General features: G+C 37.7%; 1 protein-coding gene across 1 annotated transcript in view; it reads right to left on the reverse strand.

Moving 5' to 3' along the window:
* Positions 1 to 22,373, reverse strand: part of MYO16 (myosin XVI) — a gene marked incomplete at its 5' end in the record, with an annotated part of 447,953 nt that overhangs the window by 216,248 nt on the left and 209,332 nt on the right. Inside the window, 3 exons of the mRNA XM_079779480.1 lie at positions 16,680 to 16,821; positions 19,201 to 19,272; positions 20,043 to 20,160. Coding sequence (XP_079635606.1) covers positions 16,680 to 16,821; positions 19,201 to 19,272; positions 20,043 to 20,160 — 332 coding nt within the window. The remainder of the gene's footprint in view (positions 1 to 16,679; positions 16,822 to 19,200; positions 19,273 to 20,042; positions 20,161 to 22,373) is intronic.

A 22,373-nucleotide genomic window follows, 5' to 3' on the forward strand; every position in this document is an offset into this window, starting at 1 on the left:
CCTTCAAATGCACATACTCACAATTTACGGTTCAAAGTAGGAGCCATGAAATTTAAAGTAATCAGGGACTTGCAGCAAGTATATGTTGCTGGATAACCAACCACCCCAGAACACAGTGGCTAAAAACAAGTATTTATTATGGTCTGTAGGTCTTTTTGTCAATTTGGGTGGCCTGGCTGGGGGGTGGCAGGCCTAGAATGACCTCACCCAAATGCCCTCGGGTTGGCTGGCTAACAAAGTTTCTCTCATCTTCTGAAAGCAAGCCTGGGCTTATGCACATGGCAATGGCAGGGAGCTGAGAAAACATTACCGCAAGGGCTCGGGATTGGCATCTTCTCAGGTTTGCTGTATTCTCTGGGCTAGAACAAGTCACAAGGGCAGCTCAAATGGAGATAAATTAGAGTTGACCTCTTGATAAGAGAAGTGTCAAAGTTATATCGCATAGAACCTGGATCTAGAGAAGAATAAACAATTGGGATTTGCAATCCACCAATGTCTCTTCTAAAAATGGCTTTTAACTAATCATTTGTTGGTTCATTAGCCTTTTCAATGAACATGCACTTACAACTAGTTTTGCAAAGTACTTTGCAGGATGCTAGGAGCCCAGGTACCAGGAAGATAGAACAGTTTTGCCCTTTGGGACATGTCTATAGATAGATATTTTAAATTTTAAATAGTAATTTCACTGGGAATAAAGAAATCTATAGTTCAAAAGGTTAAATTTTAAAAATTTAGTTTTAAAACCATGATTTTTGTATCACTCTTCTGACAACCTTCAAGATTGGAAGGTTTTTGGGAAAAACTCAGGTATTATGTCTGACATTCTGGGGTTCATACATCAAGTCCATCACTTTGTGGCTGTGTGACTTGGACCTCTTACTTAGACTCTCTGAAATCCAGTTTCTTTATCTGAAAAAGGGAGGCAATAAGACCTACCACATAGCTAATGTCAATATTAAATGTGATGATCCCCAGCTCAAAGCATAACTCATATCTAGGTTATATCCAATAAATGATAAACACAATAATTACACCTCTACCATTTATCACACCAGCACACATAAAGAAGCCAGGCTTGGAAAATGTACTTTCAATAAGACAGTATGTAAAAATAGGAAAGTTGAAAGCATAGAGTCGACAAAAACTAAAAAATGTCCTTCAGTTGAAAAGCTCATCCTTCTCATTTAGAAAATTATATTGAAAAAAGGTGAACAGTATTTAAATTGTGGTACTGACATTTCCTTCCTCCTGGTGTTGTCTTCAGGGAGAGGCAGGGTCACCAAGAGCCAGAATGGGACATTCTGCTCTCATTTCTGAATGGCACTGCAGCATTATTTTTTCTGGCAGAACTGCCACTATGCCCAAATGACAGGCACTGAGTAGCATAATAAATACAGATTTGGTTAACTCTATTGAGCAGGATAGGTTATCACGGGGTTGAAAAGAGGCCAAATGAATTTCCCCAGTTAGAAATGAAACAAGAAAGCAGGCATGGCTAGCAATGCAATGAATTATTTGCTTTGTATAAAATATACAAGCTTTAGCCTCTGCACTCCTGACCCAAAAAAGAACTAGAAAAGTAGAATTCTAGAAGGTTTTAATTAGCCTTATAAATAACCGAATTTCTTACATGTTTTGTTGAATTTATTTGGCTCTCAAATAATATTTGGAAATCACATAACAGTCATTATCAAAAAGGAAAAACCAACTACTGTTATACTAAAGGTGCCATATTCTCATAGATATGACAAATATTCTTTTTATCCCATTACCTGAAAACATATACTTTAGGGAAAAGTATCCTTTCTAATAAAAGAGTAATATGCAAATTAACCATCACTCCACTGCACCCACAAGCCACACCCACCAGCCAATCAGGAGCGAGTATGCAAATTAACCCAACCAAGATGGCTGCGGCCACAGAGCAAGCAGGAGGCTTGGGTTTCCCCAGCAATGGAGGAAGCCAAGCTTTCCCCACACCCTGGCTGGCCCTGGACTCCACTCAAGGCTACAAAGTTTCAATTATAGAAGATAAATAAATCCCAACAAAAATGGCTGTGGCCACGGAGCAAGCAGGAGGCTTGGCTCCGCTCAAGGCTACAAAGTTTCAATTATAGAAGATAAATAAATCCCAGATACCAAGGCCTCCGCTTGGGTTGCCGGGGGGCATGGCCAGCCTGCCAACCACCACAGGCCCCTTGCCCAGGCCACCCCGTGCCGCAATGGAAACCCCACCCTCATCCGGGACACCCTTCAGAGAAAACTAGCTGGCCCCCACCCATGCACCAGGCCTCTATCCTATCTAATAAAAGAGTAATATGCAAATTGACCATCAATCCAACACACAAGATGGCTGCCCCAATGTGGTCAAAGATGGCTGCTCCCATGTGGACACAAGATGGCCGCCACAAGATGGCCAGCAGGGGAGAGCAGTTGTTAGGGACCAGGCCTGCAAGGGAGGGCAGTTGTGGGCAATCAGGCCAGCAGGGGAGGGCAGTTAGGGGTGACCAGGCCAGCAGAGGAGGGAAGTTGGGGGCGACCAGGCCTGCAGGGAAAGGCAGTTGGGAGGGACCCAGCCCTGCAGGGGAGAGCAGTAGGGGGGGACCAGGCCTACAAGAGAGGGCAGTAAGGGGTGACCAGGCCTCCAGGGGAGGGAAGTTAGGAGTGACTAGGCCTGCAGGAGGAGGGCAGTTAGGGGCAATCAGGCTGGCAGAGGAGCAGTTAGGCATCAATCAGGCTGGCAGGGGAGTGGTTAGGGGGTGATCAGGCTGGCAGGCAGAAGCAGATAGGGGCTATCAGGAAGGCAGGCAGGCAAGCACTTGGGGCCAGCAGTCCTGGATTGTGAGAGGGATGTCCGACTACAGTCCTGGATTGTGAGAGGGATGTCACTGGTAGGATCGGGCCTAAAGGGGCAGTCCGACATCCCTCAAGGGGTCCCAGATTGGAAAGGGTGCAGGCTGGGCTGAAGGACACACCCCCTGTGCACAAATTTCGTGCATTGGGCCTCTAGTATATATATAATTATTGCTTCAATAAGCTATATTATTCTTGAAGCAATTTGTCACATTATCATGATCAATGATTAAATTTAATCATTATTGTGTCCAAAGTATATGGTAATTTTTATAATAAGGGTGATACATTTTTAACCATTATTTTATATTTATTATTTGGTCATTAAAATTACATTTGGGTGTTATAATATATGTAACACTTTGGTCAATCTGTAATCTTGTTTATCATTCTGAATCCTTCTGATTGAAAAAAAATGAATCTCACAAAATAATGAAAAACAAATATATGATTTCAGAGAAAAGGTTCTTAGCTCTTTAGGAAATCATGCATATGGGTGTTTTGGTAAGGAAATGAAGCAGAAGGAGAATTATTTAGAAAGAAGGTTTGTCTCAGTTATTTTGCTAACTTGTATAGTATGGTTGTCATGGCAATGTTCACCATGATTTAAATAAGTCTATGCAGAAATAGAAGTCACTTATACTATATTCATAAGAGTCAAAGAAATCTCATTATTTAATGGGCGGGGGGGGGAACTCCCAACTTTGGATTAGGAGAGAAAAATATGGTCTGTCAAATTTATTTTTCTAACAAGCTGCTTGTTATTTTATCTCTGAAACAACATAAAAACAAAATATTTAGAGCTAAACAACAAAGGAAGCACTGCATAGAAAATGTCTGGAATGCACTAAGTAAGTACTTAGGAGATTCTTTATAGACTCAGGATCAACCAAATCATCAGAAAATCTGAAGCAAACACTACACTCAGGAAGTCAGAAGAAAACAGAGGAATAAAATTCAAAGAAAGTCAAAACAGGGATATAATAAAACTGCAGAAATTAATAAAAACATAAAAATGAGAAATGACAACAAAACAAAATGTGTTTTTTTTTAAATAATCCTTATAGGCAAGTTTCAAGTAAGACTTATCAATGACAATGGAGCAAAGGCATAAGTAAACAATATCAGGAATGCAAAAGGGGCCAAATGACAGCTAGAAGAGAGATTAAAGGATTAGAAAATGATGCTGATTTATTTGATGAATAAACTTAAAATCTTCAAGTGGACAATTTTCTAGAAAATATAAATGACAAAAAGTAATCTGACTGACTTATAAATAATTAGTATTCAAAATCAATCCACTCCTTACCCCCCAAAAGATTGTAAGGAGAGTTTCACTGGACATTCAAGGAGCATATCATCTTCATTTAGTGCAAAACATTTTATAAAAATCTATCCAATTTACTTTTTAATATAAACCTGACAGCAAAGGATTATATAAGAAGAAAAAATATAGAACTCATTTCACTAATGAAAATAATGCAAACTTCCTTAATAAAAACTAGAAAATTAAATCTACTACATTATGACCAAATAGGGCTGACACTATAAATGAAGACTTACTCAACATCAAATAATATACATCAATACAATTTGCCACCTGAGCAAAGAAAAGGAAGGAATCATTATAACAACCTTAGTGGGTAAAGGGAAAACATTAGATAAAAATTTACATCCATGATTGAAGATACTCAACAAAGATTATCTATTGAAACAGATAAGTAAATTATCTAAGTAAACAGATAACATAATGGCAAATGTTTAGAAGCATTACATCAATTTGGAAACAAGACAAGAATATCCACTCTCACCACAAATTTTCAACATTGTACTGGCAGTGCTGGCCAATGCAATAAAATAAGAAGAAAAAATAAGAGACAAAAGAGAAAATGAAGAGAAAAAATAATTATGATCATAAAATAGTAAGATATTACACAGGAAAATTTTTAGAACTAATAAGAAAAGTCAGCAGGGTTTCTGTATATAACATCAACATATGAAACTCAAGATTGAGTATCCTAATAAATAAATTAAAATGTTATAGAAAAATAGCACTCATCATAGCAAGAAAAAGCACAAGCACACAGAAAATCTTTAAATAAAAATGTGTAAAAAATTGATTAAAATACAAACATTACTTAATGAATAAAAGAACACAAGAATAAGTAGAAATGCAGATATTTGTGGGGAGAAAAATCAACAGCCTAAAATGGCCAACTCTCCCCATATTAATCTGCTAGTGTATTTTTAGTCAAAATCCCAAAAGGATTTTTTATGGACTCAGTCAAAGTGATAATAAAATTCATAATATATATATATATTCAAAACAAATAAAAATAAGAACTTATAAAAATTTACTTATTAAAACAATATATTATTGATACAGTTTCAGCCAAATAGATTAAAAATCAGGAGGGGGTGAAAAAGCATTTCTAATAAATGAGGTAGGGATAATTGAATATCTGACTAAAATATAAAATTATCTCAATTCTTCATATAAATACAAATAAATATCTGCTATACTGAAAATCTAAAGTTTTTTAGGAAAAAAAAGTAAGATGATCTTGGAGCAGAAAAATAATGTCTATGATAAATAATGTCACAGGGTGGTGCATGACCTGCATTGCCATGTTCAACTTCACGCATAATTAGGAAACTGAAAATTAATGCTCTCCCTGAAATTCTGCCACTTAATAAATACCCCAGAGAAATTTTAAACACGTATCTCAAGAGCCATGTATGATGATACAACACTCCTCATAATTGAGAAAAAAAAATGGCAAGAGGCTTCAGTGCCCATCACTAGGGAAACATGAGAATATTCTGGTTTCTTCATCCAGGGGAATTAGTGCAGCAGTTAGAAAGGATGCATTAGCTCTGGAGGTATCGATGTAATTAAATATCCAAAAACATGTGAAATTAAAAAAAGGAAGTACAGCATAAAATGTACTGTGTGATAGCATGTTTTTAAAATTCTTAATGATTCACAATGTTATATAGCTGTTAAGGAAAATGAATATCTAGACAAAAAAAAAGGGGGCAACTAAACTGTGGAAAGTTTACACAGAATTGATGAAATTGCTGACTCTGGGGTGAAAAGGAGAGGGATGAAACTATGTCGACAAACAAAAAGAAATTCAGCTTTTAGCTGCAAGGCTATTTCTCTTATATTAATAAATATCCAAAGCAAAAGTTGCAAATGTTAATAGTGCAAATTCTAGTTAGTGGTAAGTGGCTTGCCTATACCCCTTTGTATTCTTTTTTATATTAAATCTATCCCCCAAATTTAAGAGTTAATGGAAAATGTGTTAAATGGAAAAAAAACACAAACCAACAGACAAGTCTGCTTTCATTTTCTCACCAGGGCACAGCAGGTGATTTAGTATTTCTATATGGTATTTGGGAAATATTAATATAAATGTATTTATTAAAAATTAAGTACTTTACATGTAATTAATAAGGTAATATATGAAATATATTTTACCGACTCTTAATAACTTATGAACTGATTGTCTAGATTTTTACATTGTGATCTTTCTTGCAGAAATATTTACTTATTTATAATTTCTATCAAAGAGCTTAAATCTTTATAATCATCTCATTAAAGTTCTGAGGGAGAAAGTTAAAACTAATAAGCAGATTAAATATTTGATTTTTAATCTGATTTACAAATTCAATCCCTGCTTCAGAAGCAAGCTTCACATTGTTCCCAGTTTTGTGTCTGTTAAATGAGGACAGATGATCTCTATGACCTTTCTTGAACTTTAACAGCAATTTATAAAATATATATATTGAGAAAGAGAGAGAGAGAGAGAGAGAGAGAGAGAGAGAGAGAGAGAGAGAGAGAGATATTTTACTTAGGATCCCCAAGTGATGTTAAAGATATCATATGGTCAGATGTTTTCTTGGGGAAATTAATCTCTAATTTTATTATCAAAATAACAGTGAAAAAACACTTAATTTCTAGATGTTTTATTCTTACTCCATTCTCCTCTAGTTTATCATTTAGTTTAAGATTATTTAACTTATTTCAGCTTGAAAAACCTGAGGGGCATTGCAAACTCTTTCACACTGTGATTCCTTGAGTGTTACGGGAAAGATGCATATGGTTGGGCAATAATATTTAAATTAATTTTAATATTCCTCTGCTTTATAATGGTCACTGAGCCCTGTTCCACCCCAAAACTCTTTAAAATCACTTCAGATCATCTAGTCAAATAATGTGGATAGTGTCAAAGAGCAGTAACTCTTAAATCTAGAATTAGGTGATAATTATACAAGTTCCATTCTACTTGTATAGTGATGGGGAAAGGGAGACACAAGCATTCTAAAAAATCATGTTGCTATTAAAAAAAAAAAAAATCTTTCCTAAAGATCTGACTCGGGAAGGAGAGGACCATGGCCCACTTTAAGCTTTCCTGTTTGAGGAAATGATGACAAACACATATGAAAAGGAAAAGTGAGCTGTCTGTAAGGAAGCATGGCAGGGAGTAATTAAATCTTCTGAGATGATCCAATCCCAGTAATGGACAATTCTCATCACCTGGGATGCTCCCAGAGACTACCATACTTGGAGGAGATAAATCTTCAAACTTCTAACTCAAAGCATTAACCTGCCCAGACTGACCTTACTTATTTGCAAAAGATAAAACAAATGATACTTTTATAAGAACCATTTATATAAGTATTGATGGCTACATTCAAGTCCTTTTAAAAGTCATTGGTTGCCCTAACCGGTTTGGCTCAGTGGATAGAGGATCAGCCTGCAGACTGAAGGGTCCCAGGTTCGATTCCTGTTAAGGGCATGTACCTTGGTTGTGGGCACATCCCCAGTAGGGAGTGTGCAGGAGGCAGCTGATCGATGTTTCTCTCTCATCGATGTTTCTAACTCTCTATTCCTCTCCCTTCCTCTCTGTAAAAAATTAATAAAATATATCTTTAAAAAAGTCATTGGTGTCATCTGACATTAAAATATATATATATATATCTTGGTTAAATAATTTAAGAAGAAAATAATTACATGCCCACTCACATTCACACCCCTACATACACATATGCACACACCCCTAATTTGAATTTTAGGCTTATGCATCTTATAAAACATCAGGAGATGGTGCAGAAGTAATGACAAATTCCCCTGCACAGAAAGCAAAAAACTACCCATAGATGGAATTTGAAAACTGTCATAAGATGAGGTAAAGTTTTTATAGGTGATCTGTGGGAATAGTGTAGTATAAATGGTAATCCAAGAGATATTTCTAATGGCTTGCCTGCATGCACCAAAAGATGCTCCTTCCTTAGCGCCATCTTCAGGCCCCTAAACTAAGTCACTCTTGCTAATGGACAGGATCCTTGAGCAACACTTAGTTATAGCTGAAAAATCTAATCTACTAAAAATAACCTTACAAAATAGATTAACATGCCTACTGTCATAGTAGTGTTTTAAAAATCATGTTACTTGTCTCGTAAGAGATATCTCAGTGGAGTTTTTTATTTAAATTTTTATTGTTGACACTATTGTAGATGTCCCCCATCAGTGTACGTTTTTGTTTTTTTTAAATATAAATTTTATCTAAAACTTAAAAAGATATCTGGAAACTATGAACCATGTTGGAGTTATTAAATCAGTACTTATTAAATTTTTAAGTCAAGAACTTGAAAAAATTGTTACAGTTCATATACATGGATTTTTTTTTTAAATTGGGGAGGGAGCCTATTAATCCTGAGAAATTACATAAAAAACTGTGTGTGTGTGTGTGTGTGTTTATGCCATTCACTGGATTCTCAAATTGGACTTTGAACTAAAAAAGGTTGATATACACTATAATGTTTTGGAAGTACATTTAATGCTATCTCATTGCATCAATGAACACAGAAATATAGAAATCATAAGCAATGTGGCTATTACTTCAATATAAATATACTCTTTACTTTAAAAGTCCTTGGAAAGTCAACAAACATGTGCATACACACCACTAAATAGCCAAAACTAATTTTACATATCCTGAACTCAGTAGAACGAAACTATGAACAATTCCCACATGGAAACTTAAGCCACATATAGACTTAACCCAGTTAATTCACTTTCCTTTCATTTCAGAGCATCAAGGTGAAGATCAGCCCTCTCTGCCATTCAGTGAGACTTCAGACCAATACAGATTATCCAAAATGCTGACATGGGGTTGCTTTCTTAAACCAGCCTGCAGAATTCTTCAAGGCTACAATGATTTTTCCCTACATGAAGTATTTGTTCCCTCTAATCGAGAAAAAACAGCAAGTCTCACCTACTGAAAAAGTACAAGTTTTCTGAAGATGAGTATTATATGGCTTGTTACGATCTGATTTGTGCAGATTTAATGTTGTCAGAGTGGAGTGGAATGTGTTCACCTGGTAGACAGGACCTTAAGTTTACTTTCTACTGGACCTGTTCTTTTTTCTCATTTCAGAGTGTGAGTCATTAGTTGTGAGACTCTGGGGAGCTGAATCCCACTGTTACCATTGCCATCCTTTGTAATGACCTCAGTCAGACTGTTGGGGAACACAGAAATCATTTTTTCAACGTGCTGATGGAAATCTTTCTGGACACCTAGGATATTCATTATGCACTAACGAAATGATTTTCCTTAGAATCAAAATGTGTGAATTTAGAAACAAGTTGCAAAAATATTCTACTGATAATTTCAGGATGTAAATCATTGAATTGATATGCAAGTTTTTTTTAAAAAAACAAAACACTTTTAAAGAATATAATTTCAACCTCTCCCTAAAACAGCCTATCTTTCTCATTGGTATATGTTTAATACTTTCTTCTGTTATTTAATTTTACATTATATTGGGTTGGAGAGGAAAGGTAATAGTTTGAGGAATTCCACAAGTGATATTTTTTAATAGCCTTCTTTTCTCTCTCCATAATCAATCTCAATCTAAGGATCAAAGGATCCTGAGAGGATGGCCCCTGGTTCCCAGTGAAAGAAATTATTACTTTCATATTTAAATCCAGGAGACCTCATTCCAATTTAACCTCTTTCTCCCACCTGTTCCCAGATACCCAGAGGGCCCCCATCTCTACAGATCACCAGGTCCCCGTGCATCTATTGTGTCCTCCACCTTGTAGCCACTCCCTTAGTCCAGGCACCACTTACTCACCTGGCCCTGGTTAGTGACTGGTGTCTCTTCATGTGACTTTTACCTAAAAGAACCCCTACTGATCAGGCAACAGCATGATTCCTAATGCATGTGGACCTGATTTTTTACAATAATCAAAAACCACATGCCGAAACCGGTTTGGCTAAGTGGATAGAGCATCGGCCTGTGGACTGAAAGGTCCCAGGTTCGATTGCGGTCAAGGGCATGTACATTGGTTGTGGGCACATCCCCGGTAGGGGGTGTGCAGGAGGCAGCTGGTCGATGTTTCTCTCTCATCGATGTTTCTAGCTCTCTATCCTTCTCCCTTCCTCTCTGTAAAAAATCAATAAAAATATATTTTTAAAAAACCCACAAACTGTGCTCTGGACCCGAGTCAGGCATTCTGCCAATGTGTCATAGGTGTGCCATAAGAGAAAGAGGGAGTGTGGAAACTGATTCATGCAAGTTCATTATCATTGCTGACTACAAAGCAAAATTGAGCAAACATAGAAATCACTCCTGACGTCCTAGCCGTGTATGTAAACAGCATTATTTCTGTTTCTAGAGAACAACATATTTCCTCTAGTTGCTAGTCTTCAAAACAAACAAGATCACTGCTTCAAAGTAAATGGAAGAGACTAGACTCAACATGTCGTCCATCTGCATTTCTTCACAACCCTCCTTTCTCTACTGATACACCAGGAAGCCTTCTTTCCAGCCACAACCACCATGCTTTCACTGTAGCAACCATTCCCGCTGCGTCAGGCCCTGTGCTGAAACTGTGTGCGTCACTGCATTATCCTCAGCTAACCCTGGAACCAAGTTCTTGCAACCAGGTGTCAAATGAACAGGCTTGGATATATGAGAACTCATGACGAAAATGAGTTGCCATAAAATAGAGGTTTTGGTATGTGAGGGCATTTAGAGAACTCTCCCGAAGTCTCTATAGCTCATCAAAGCTGAATGTAAATCATCATAAAGTTTTTAAATGTTTATGTTTAGCTCAAGTAAAATATTATAAGGATGTAATATACTATAAGCATATTAAGAAACTGAGGGCTCAGTGACAAAAAAAATGATATGTATGCTTAAAACTCTATTTACTGTATTATACTTGCATGTCAAATTATGTTATCCAAAAATGTGGATATCAGGACATGTAGACATAAACAAATGAATGGATCAATACATACAAATAAAGTAAATAAGTAATCGTCAATCCCCTTCCACTGGATTATCTCTTAAACTTCATCTATGACTTTCAATCTATTAATTCTTAAGGTGTTTCTAATGGTAAAAAGGAAAATGTTCCACAGGTTATATTTCTCAGGTGTCCCCATAGATATAAACCATTGTATTCAGAACTCATGACAAAAATAAGCTGATTAAACTGTAGTTTTTGGTGTCTGAAGACATTTACAGAACTCCCTAACTTTCTACAAGCCTCTGCCTACCCATGACTCTAGTGAAGTTTGTACCAAAACTCTGATGAAGATGTCAATTCAGGAAAAATAAAATTTAATTTAACTTTGCAAATTCAGTATCGGGGATGTGTGTTATATTATGAAACTGGTCCCATTTTAGAACTCACAAAAACTATTTACCACTTTTTAAAAAATGTAAGGTATTCATTACACTTTAATAAGACTCTCCAACCACTCATCTCATTTCGGAATCGCAGGGATGATATCCTTTATAAAACCTAAATGCTGTGTAGTGCACATCTTTGGTTTGGCCATTATAAAAAGTGAGCCACTGAGCTATCCACAACTCCTCAAGGCACTCTCTCATTCCCAATCCCCTGGCAATCCGGAGAAATCCTGCCCACGATGCACGCCTGGGAAGGTGTAGGAAAGCAACCCCTCTGTGGTGTGCACTGATGTCTAGTGGACTGCCCTGAAGAACGGGTGACAGGGGGAGTCGGTAGGGTAGGAATGAATGCACTTCTCGTTTCTTGAGGCCTTTAGGAGGAGAGGTCCGGCACTGGGGATCGATGAAGAAGCCGAGAGAAGGGGTCAGGGATGGCTATCTTTCTCACCAGAAAGCATCAAAATACCTGGAAGCCAAGACACCCCTCACTCCTTGTTCCTGTCCCCCGTTTCCTGGGAGAGCCGGAGGCACAGCCGGCGAGCTGAGGTGCAGAAGCCTCCCTCCCTCCCTGCCGGGAGGCGGTCAGCTGCCACCACAGGCCTTCACCGGAGGGGGAGAGGGGAGAACTCTGCCCTTTGGACACTATTAATCTCTGTTCAAATACTGGAGATGAGGGGACGTGAAGGATTCGTGGAACTGTGGTTTATTTAAAAGTGAGCAGAAAAGTATTGGGACCTACCCATGTTTTCTCCCAGGGTCAGGAAAATATTATCCTCGTTGAGTTTATTTTGAAAGAAGGTAAGGTATAAGAAGAACGTGTTTTCATTAAACTGAAAATTACACTTGTTTAGTACAGTGGTTATGTTAAAATAAGTAATAATGCAATGACATGCTTAAAAATTCTAAACAATTCTGCTTATAATGTTGACACAATAAAACACTCTTCTTGTGGCCAAAACAATATTGTCCATGTTTCCCTACCTTTTACAAAAGGTTTATAATTTTATTAAGAAAAGGATAACATATGCTTAAGAGCAAGCCTTTCCATTTTAAATGTTATATTAAAAACAAGCAACCAAAATTACCAAATGAAAGATCTTTTATCATAATAGGCAAAAGAAACCATGGAAGAATAGAAGTATTAAGGACATTTATTCAGAGTCTTATCTATGCCACAAAGTTCAGTTTTTAAATATATATTTTATTGATTTCAGAGAGGCAGGGAGATGGAGAAAGACATAGAAATATCAATGATGATAGAGAATTATTGATCAGCTGCCTTTTGCATGCCCCACACTGGAGATCGAGCTCACAACCCAACTGGGGCATGTGCCCTGACAGGGAATTGAACCATGACCTCCTGGTTCATAGGTCGACCCTCAACCACTGAGCAACACCAGCCAGGCACTTCCTATTTAAAGTGCTACTATTCTAAGACACTGAGGTTAGACCCTGAAAGGACCCTACTTAGAAAGATGCTTTGGCAGAAATAAAGGAGTTGACAATCCTGCCGTTTTTACATTATATCTGCTTGTGTCAGGACAGACCAGAGATGAGGTCACCTGAGAAGCAGGGGAATTGTAAAGCCGCAGGATACTATTTCCTGATCAATAAGCTAACCCCGTGGTCAGCAAACTGCGGCTCGCGAGCCACATGCGGCTCTTTGGCCCCTTGAGTGTGGCTCTTCCACAAAATACCACGGCCTGGGCAAGTCTATTTTGAAGAAGTGGCGTTAGAAGAAGATTAAGTTTAAAAAATTTAGCTCTCAAAATAAATTTCAATCGTTGTACTGTTGATATTTGGCTCTGTTGACTAATGAGTTTGCTGACCACTGAGCTAACCTAAGGAAGAAAAGAGACCCTGGCTGTCAAATTCAAGATTCCTGAGAATGAGGTGACCACAGCATTGGTCTGACTGCAATGCGGGAAGCCTGGGAGGGAAGGCGTCTCCTTGGGGAGAAGGGCCCCATCCCTGGGCAGGGACAAGACAACACACACATCTTTTTATTCACAGAGGAAAAACTGGCCAGTGAAGAATGGGATAGAAGGTCAGTGCCTCCGGTGTCCTTAGAGGTTGCCAATTTTCCACATGTGAAGATGTAGGAATCTATGTGGATCTCCATGTGGTTTGAACATGTGACTGTTTACTACTATACTTACACTGTGTGTCAATGTGTGTCATTGGCCATTCACAGAGGAGTGGAGGCCAAATAACTCTAGAAAAGTCAGATCAAAGCGAACCACTCATTCGTTTTCTCTAGAAATTATTTGATATTTAAAATCACCTTTTAATTATTAAGTAGTTTTAAACAAATAGAAGGCATTTCATTATTGTTGTTGTTATTAGCTTTACTCCCTTTTATCTGCTTAGATAATAAGTTGTTAAATCAAGTGTCAGTGTGCTTCTATTTTGAAATGCCCTGACCACTAGGTGTGGGCCTTGAATAAAAGCTGCCAGCTGGTTGGTCTCCAGCTGCAGCGTTTGGTGCAGGCAGCCTGCACTGAACTCAGGACCCAGGACCGTGGCAGCAACGGGCTGGTGAATGTCCTCACATTAATCTCACTGACTCGACTTTGGCCAGGCAAACATGGCAAACACTTCTGCTCATCCTAATTAACTAGTTGCCAGTGTCCACATTATAACCCATGATTTTCATTGAGAAGCAACCCATTTGAAATCTAGTTAAGAGAAAGTAGAATCTTTTAACATATATATATATATATATATATATATATATATATATATATATATGGTAGCTATTTTGCTGGAATTCAGGAAATGAGTCCAGCATTCTAAGACCATACATTTCATCTGCTATAATTCCATTTGTCTTCCCTTTATTACTTTATTACCTTTATATCTTATTTCTATTTATTTTTGCTTGCAAAATTTACAAAAATAGAATGAAAAAAATACTTCCCTTCAACATCAAGGGAGCTTGCCAACTTTAACCATAGGCATATATATTTATTTATGTTATATAATCTTTTTTGACATTATAAAATTTCCACAAAATTGGAGATTCATAAACTATAAAAACCTATTCTAATTTTATCCATATTTTGAGACCTTTCTATGACTTTGGAAATGGGTCTGCAAAAACTTAAAGTTTCCATGAATTTCAATGAATTAGAAATACTGCAAACATAACCTTCCTTTGCATTTTTTCAGGATTTAAATTTGGGTGACCCATGGGAGAAATAGGGAAGAAAGAATGGGAGGTATGACTCAAATGAGAACACTGTGTCTTAGAAGTTAAATTTATACTACATTAATTCATTGATAATTTCCCACTAATCCCTGTCCTTGCTCATTTGCTTAGTAAACTAATATCATAAATTTGTTACATATTGATACAATGATAATATTGCCACTCAAAGGGAAATAATGTGTTTTCCAAAGCTTATGTTTATATATTTTTTCTCTGTGTGTGTATAGTCAAAAATCTAGACTACTAGTACACATGTTTCCAATTATATAAATTTAAGACTCTGTAACATTTAAATGTCAAGTGGAAATTTTCTAAAAGTTTCTACGTGCAGCTGGATTTATATATTAATTTTTCAATGTCAACTTCAGCAGAGCTGCCAGTAATGTTATGCAAGATTCATTTGGTACTTAGCATATTAATATCATTCTGTAAGTAATCTTGATATTTAAAGGAAAATCAAAATTCTCTGACAATAAGCAATAATAACAAAATAAAAAATCCTCACTATACCAAATACTAAGGTATGTCTGCTAAAATATAAATAATATTACATTTACCCTTAAATCACAGACTGCATATTGAATCTGCTATCATTGCAGTGGGAATGATCATTATACATTACTAGAGGCCCGGTGCACAAAATGCGTGCACTCGTGGGCGGGGCCGTGGTCTCTCGGCCCAGCCTGTGCACTTTTGCAGTCCGGGAGCCCTTGAGGGATATCCGACTGATGGCTGTCTCGCTCCTGCCACCGCCACTGCACTTGTCAGCCATGAGCCTGGCTTCTGGCTGAGCGGCGCCCTCCCTGTGAGAGCACACTGACCACCAGGAGTCAGCTTCCGCATTGAGCATCTGCCCCCTGGTGGTCAGTGCACATCATAGTGACCGGTCATTCTGCCATTCTGTTGATTTGCATATTAGCCTTATTATATAGGATAATGAGAATTTTAGCATCCCTTTGTCCTTGAAATCTTCTGAGATGACTATATTTATTTAGAATCTTTCCCATCAATACATGTTAGTTATAATTTTCAAGAAACCTTTAAAGGCAGCAATTTTCAGGAATTTGGTAAAGGAGTGTATATATGGACAACTAAGACATTTTCAAAAGGTTTTATTCAAAGACTAGAGGCCCGATACATGAAATTCCTGTAAGGGGCTCAGCCCTCACAGCCCTCGCAGCCCTGGCTTTGTCTGGAAGGTCGTCCGGACAGTCATTCTGCTGTTTGGCCTAATTAGCATATTAGCTCTTTATTATAAAGGATAAGAATGTGTAAAGTATTCTGGATGCAATTTTGCTTTCCATGATCTGCTCGAGGTCATTATTAGTGACAAGAATATTAACAAAGTTTTCCATTGACAAGATGCCACGGTGATCTATAATTTTTAGATAATCAAATAGTCCTGAATAGCTTCTACTTAAAGATGATTAAGGCTATGCATGAAATGATTACCATGGAGACCTTTCATCAAGTAATCCACAAAATATGTGAAGAAAACAGGAAGAATTGCTAATCTGAAATGCACCACTAAATTGGTTCCGAGACAGACATGGGCTCCTCAACAAACTTAATGGCTTTAGATATTCTTGAACTGTCTTCTTCCTAGATTTAAACACCTTTATACTTATTGGTTCTCCAAAGACCCTATATGCCTTCAGTCCAGAGAGAATGTATGTGTATCTCTATACATGAGAGATGATTTGATTAATTCACCAATGTGCCTAGGGTGGGGGTAGGGGTTAAATCTTTATAAAATAGTCAATAAAATCCTTCAACTTGTTAAAATAAAATGTTTTAATATAATTTAATTTATGGGCCACACTAGACTGTAAAGCATCTTTAAGAGGTGGGACTTTATAAGTTACCTATGACACCAGCAACCAGCATCCATCAATCTTACCTGCTAGGCTCATCTTGACTGTGGAGGTAATAATTCATGTTATTCACCAAAAAGCTAAACAAACGACTGTACAAGGACTTGGCCAGGAGATCCCGGTAAAATTCAGCCATCTCTATAGTATGCCGCCGTGTGATCATATCTCCTGGAATAGTGGAGAGAAGAGGCCTAAGAACAAGGGTTCCTCTCATTTTAAAAGCAAGCAAAACTGCATATCCTGTTCATCCCTCACACCCCTTCTAAACCCCAGAGGATGTTGAAAAATATACTAAGATTCTAATAAACGCGGTCTCTGTCAATTATTACATAAAATGTTTCCCTTACATGTGTCATATCCATTGCATCTTATTTGTTACAATTGTTGACCACAGCTTTTGACCTTTGGCAGACTGTTAATTTCCTTTCTCTTAGGGAACCAACTCTTTGAAGGGCCCCTCTTAACAAGTTTCCTGCTAACAGCTCACTGGTTTGGATACTGAATCATCCCCAAGGCATTTGGAAACCTGGCCATCTGGAAAATTAGTCATATTTTAAATATTTTCAAAGAAATGATCCAACTAACCAAAATGCGGGTCTGGAATGTGGGAACTAGATTGGGCCTTGAGGGAGAAATTTCTGTGTCATTCTAAAAAAGATGGCAATTGAAACCTTGAATAATAAGATTTTTAGAACAGACTAGAGAAGAAAGCAAAGAAAAAAAAAATAAATGAGGATGTTTTGGAATTGAGCCTAAGACAGCATTTATGCTAGAGAGTGGGGAGGAAATGGGAATGTCATGTTCATACTTTGTAGTCTTGACCAACCTGGCTAACCATTGCAACTCAGGCTGAGCAGGGAGATATATGATGGGATGAAGACCATGTGAAATGAAGGTTAAGCTGTTAATCACAGAAATGCACATAAGGGAGCAGAACTGCTTCAGAGACGGGTTGAAATTAGCAAACAAACAAACGAAACAATAGCAGGTAATTGAGAGTCAGGGAGCTATGAGTTCAAGGCCATGGGGATGGAACAACACACAATGGCAGTGAAAGCAGTGTGCCATCTATAATATTATAGAATTGGGGTCTCTGGAGTCAGCATGATTGCGGGCTCTAATGCGACACCCACCTGGCAGGTGTGTAAGGAGATGAGGGCAAGTGTAAGCAGAGGAACCTGCATATATTAAATTATAGATATTAATGGAGGATTCAATCTCTCGTTGAGAAGTCGTGAGAAAAAACTATGCATTTGGATAACTTCAAGAAACTTAGTGTGGATGGATGCAAGAACACCAGTGGGAAAACGACTAAAAATGAAGCATAAAAGTTAGGTACGGCCCAAGTAATAAAAAGGACCTCTTGTGCTGTCCTAAAGTGACAAGGTTAACTCTAAAGATGTTGGAAAACCTTTCAAAGACTGTTCCTGTGGACAAAATCATGTTTGCAGAAAGATTATACCCGAAAGCAGTGTGAAAAGAAGGCAACATGAGATGAGGAAAAGATAAAAGGTGAAGGAGACTGTTCCTGCCATATTCTGGGGAAGGAATGATAAATTAAGGAAATGGTGATAGAAATGAAGGGAAGGCAATAAGAATGACAGCTGTTTATGGAGTAGAGCTGGAGTGTGTCTGATCTACTCAGTGGAGAAGGAGGAGGAAGAGTTATCAAGAATGACTTTTGGACAACTGAGTGGATAAGGGGCAGATTCACAGAGTTCAGAAACATGGAATGGAACTCTAGATATGAGGCAGAAATTTATAAGTCACATACCTAAACACCTGCAAGTAGGTCCAATAGGAACAGAGGTAAGAAGAATGGTGATTTAGAGTAAAAAGATCAGGTGGATGGTGAGTCTTCAAAATTACAGTACAGAGCAAGGTTGGAAAGGCAATGATTTATAGTGAATAACTGAAGAGGATGGAGGAAAACCACTCCCCTTGCCCCTTGACTAGAGATGCATAAAGCATAGAGTCTTATTCTGGGAATTAGATAACATTAGATTCTAATTCCAAAAATGCCATTTCTTAATGTTTACAAAGTTCTTTAACATCTTTGAATCTTAGTTATGGAAATGAAAATGCCCACCTCTTAGAAACCTGTCAGAATTTTTAAGTATCCCCACATTTATAGTGGTTGTTACAATTCTTGTTGTAAGTGCCCAATAAGGCAGCTATTTATTATAACTATTGACATGGAGGGAAAAAGATGCTCTTCATTGAAGAGGACAGTATGGCACCACATGCACACAGGGATCCAATGTTTTCATTAAATCAATGCTCTTGGGTTGATGACTTTGTCTAAAATGACTGATTAGCTAGAAAGGGTGACCAATTAATCAAAATGGTTTCTCAAAAGCTCTAAGAGTTTACAATATATAGTCAGATCAAGTGACCAAACAGGTTTTCAATGCTTTTCTCATTTGGCATTCAATTGACAGAAATCGTTTCACTGAGTGGGGAAAGGTAAGTTTGTATTTATTTTTTGTATTTCAAAGAAGACCAGGGTTGCACAAAGGTAAAAGTCAGAGTATAGGAAAAACGTACCTTTAAAATATTGAATATCAGTTGTTAGAGCAGATACCAGTTCATCTGCTGAGACTTGTAACATCCCAGCCACTACAATTAAAGCAGCGTGGAAAACTAAAGTTAGTTTGTGTGTTTTTTTGATAGAGAGAACATTGTATTTGATGGTTATGATTTGTAAGCTTTACACAGACCCATTAGAAAATGTGTGTATTAAAGAAAACTAAACAACCAACTTGTCAAATTCAACTAAACAAACAGCCTGTAAGTAATCAAAGTGTTAATGAGTGTTAATGGGCTCCTGCATTAAGTCACAACAGGTTTTTTTCTCTCCTTTCCCTCACAAATAGATATGGAGGTTTTCTCCCAATTCCTGATTAAAGGACTTTGATATGAGGTGAAGATGTGCTGGTCATTGACAATCTGTGGTTTTAAGGTATTTTAGAGAAAAAACAAACAAACTGGGAGTGACTAATAGGCAACTTCAAAGGAGAGAGATTTTTGGCAAGATCTTTGCAGGAAAGTAATTATATTCGGTTTAAAAGTGTTTAGCTAATAACATGCCCCCAAAATATACCGGGTGGCGGGGGTGGGGGTGGAGAATAGTTAGAATATAAATATACCCAAGTATGTGCCAAAGAATCAACCTGTTAACGTGGTGGGCAGCAGGAGAACATAAATGTACATCTTGTTATTCATTTCTGTAACCATTTATAAAAAAGAACAAAGTTACAGGGTTGTTTATTCCCCGCACCATTCTCACTGAATTCTCTGGAGTTTATTCCACCTGGCTTTTCTGTACTGTGTCTCCATCTACTGGCAGGTCTGCAAAACTGCACATGCATTAGGTCTGTTCCACTGACCTTGTTCTAGGAGCTGGAGGTCGGAAACAAATGCAGAGTCCGCCTCGGTCAGAGCCGTGAACCGAATGTCTCCAACGTGTAATATTGCTGCTAGAATCACAAGCAGATTCTCCACTTCCTGTGCATTTTACAAATAGAGAAAAGGAACAGGGTTGCTTAGAAGAAAATAGACTTAAAGAGTGAAACCCTTTAAAACCCTAAAAGTAGGTTTTAAAAATGATGTGAATGTGGTCAGCTGCTCCTATTCTAGATAAGGAATGAAATTATTGCATAATGCATTTCAGTATTTTCACTATGACTTACAGAGAAAAATGAAGATCTAATGATAAAGAATACTTCTCCACAAAAATACCTAAATGATGTCTGACTGTCTTAAAGTTAAAAATAAATTTCAAAAAAAAAATTTAATGACATTAGTAGGCTTGTGATTTTTCAGATCTCGAATGTTCGAATCTCTAGTTCAAAATTAAAATCTCATAGTTCAGTGCACATTTCCTGCAAATCAATGTTTCTGTTCCTTAAACAAAAGAGAGTGAGGAAGTGATGTCCTGACGTGCATTAGGTTTCCACAAAAGTATCAGAATGAAAACTGAATCGTTGTGTAGTGGTGGTCTGACGGGCTGGACGTCCCTGGGAAGGTCAGGTGCACATGTCCTCCCAGGACTGGCATGGAACTGTACAGGGAGGCTAATCAGACCTCCCAGCCACTGTGGCTGCTTCGCCAGGGAACGTGGGCCATGATGTCCATCTTCTAGTTCTCTCTCTCTCTCATGAGAGAAATTGTTACTGTGATTACAGAATTTTTTTACTTCTAGAAAATTAAGGGAGGCATGATGAAAACAACATCCTAGACAAATAAAATGCTAATTGCTTTTTAAAGGTATTTTAAGGAAAACTCAGAACAAATAAATTTGGCAAGAGCTATCTCTGAGCAGAAGGTAGCAGGAAGAAAAGGATGTTTGCTGGGAGAAAATATCTGACAATCTGAAACTCTGCATAAAGAAAAAAAATACCTTAAATTTGGTCCTGGACAGTTATTTTGTGGTAAGAATGAAAAGTCAATAAAATGCTGTAAGCTAGAACATGCTTTTCTAGAATAATATGTACTTAGTGTGATGGTATCAATAGTAAAATTGGTCAAGTTCCATAAAGGGCAAGTGTCATAACCTTTTAAAGTTTTATTTATTTTCCTAACCTGCAATTTGGAAATCAAAAGCTCCTGCCTATGGAAGTTTTACTAAGAACTACTTTTATTTTCTTTATAAATATATAGTTGAAACAATATACTCCATGATACTTCATGAATTTCTCCAGAACCTCTACTTTCATCATAAGACATCATTTGATCATCTTTAAAATGAGGGCATTGACAATGATCGCTGAGTCATTTTCAGGTTAGCACTCTATGATTTCAGCACAACCTAAAAATGGCTTTTGGTAGCTCCCAAATCATAAATGAGTGTTTCAAATTTAATTCATTTATGCTTTTTTAAATAACATTTTACCTCTTACACTACCTAACAACTCCCCCTCCCCCCGCCTTTTTTTTAAAACTATTTTTTATTGATTTGAGAGAGAGAGGAAGGGAGAGTAATGGACAGAAACATTGATCAGCTGCCTCCTGCACGCCCCTTACTGGGGACCGAGCCTGAAACATAGGCATGTGCCCCGACCAGGAATTGGACCCATGACCTCTTAGTTCATGGGTTGTTGCTCAACCATTGAACCATACTGGCTGGACTCCCTTGACCTTTTAATAAATCTAGTAACTCGTTAAATGTTCTAGCCCCCCGTGAGATAGGCACTTCTGGACACACCCACAGGAAGGCTTTGCTCTGCCCGCAAGGATCTTACAGTTTAGTGGTAGAGAGCAGAGGTGTGAAGGCTATACTTAACATGAATTAAAGTGCAGTAAATACTTTATAAACTACTCTGGGAGTAGGGGGCACCTTAAGCAACACTCACCCGCCTCCTTGCTGGCGGGCTAGGCTGGCGGTGATGGAGGGAAGAGGTGGAGGTGCCTTCGTGAACAGACCTCCCAAGACCACAATCACTTACAAGGTCTTGATTCAAGGCCCTTGCCCTCCTAGAAATACCTTCCTTCCAATCGTATTGGACATGATGTAGCCCTATGAAGTAGACTCAATTGTCATTATCCCAGTCTCCCCAAAGGGTCAAGATGAAGGAGTCGTCTTTTATTAAAATGCCCATATTTCTTCTACCAAAAGGCTGTTGGGATTCTCTATTTGCTATCTTAGGTGGTAGGTATATTTTGCTTGCCCTGCCTTTAAGGATCAATTGTGGATGTTTAAAGCCCTGTATCCAAGCACC

The sequence above is a fragment of the Cnephaeus nilssonii genome (assembly GCF_951640355.1).
Source record: "Cnephaeus nilssonii genome assembly, chromosome: 8".
Classification (NCBI taxonomy): domain Eukaryota; kingdom Metazoa; phylum Chordata; class Mammalia; order Chiroptera; family Vespertilionidae; genus Cnephaeus; species Cnephaeus nilssonii.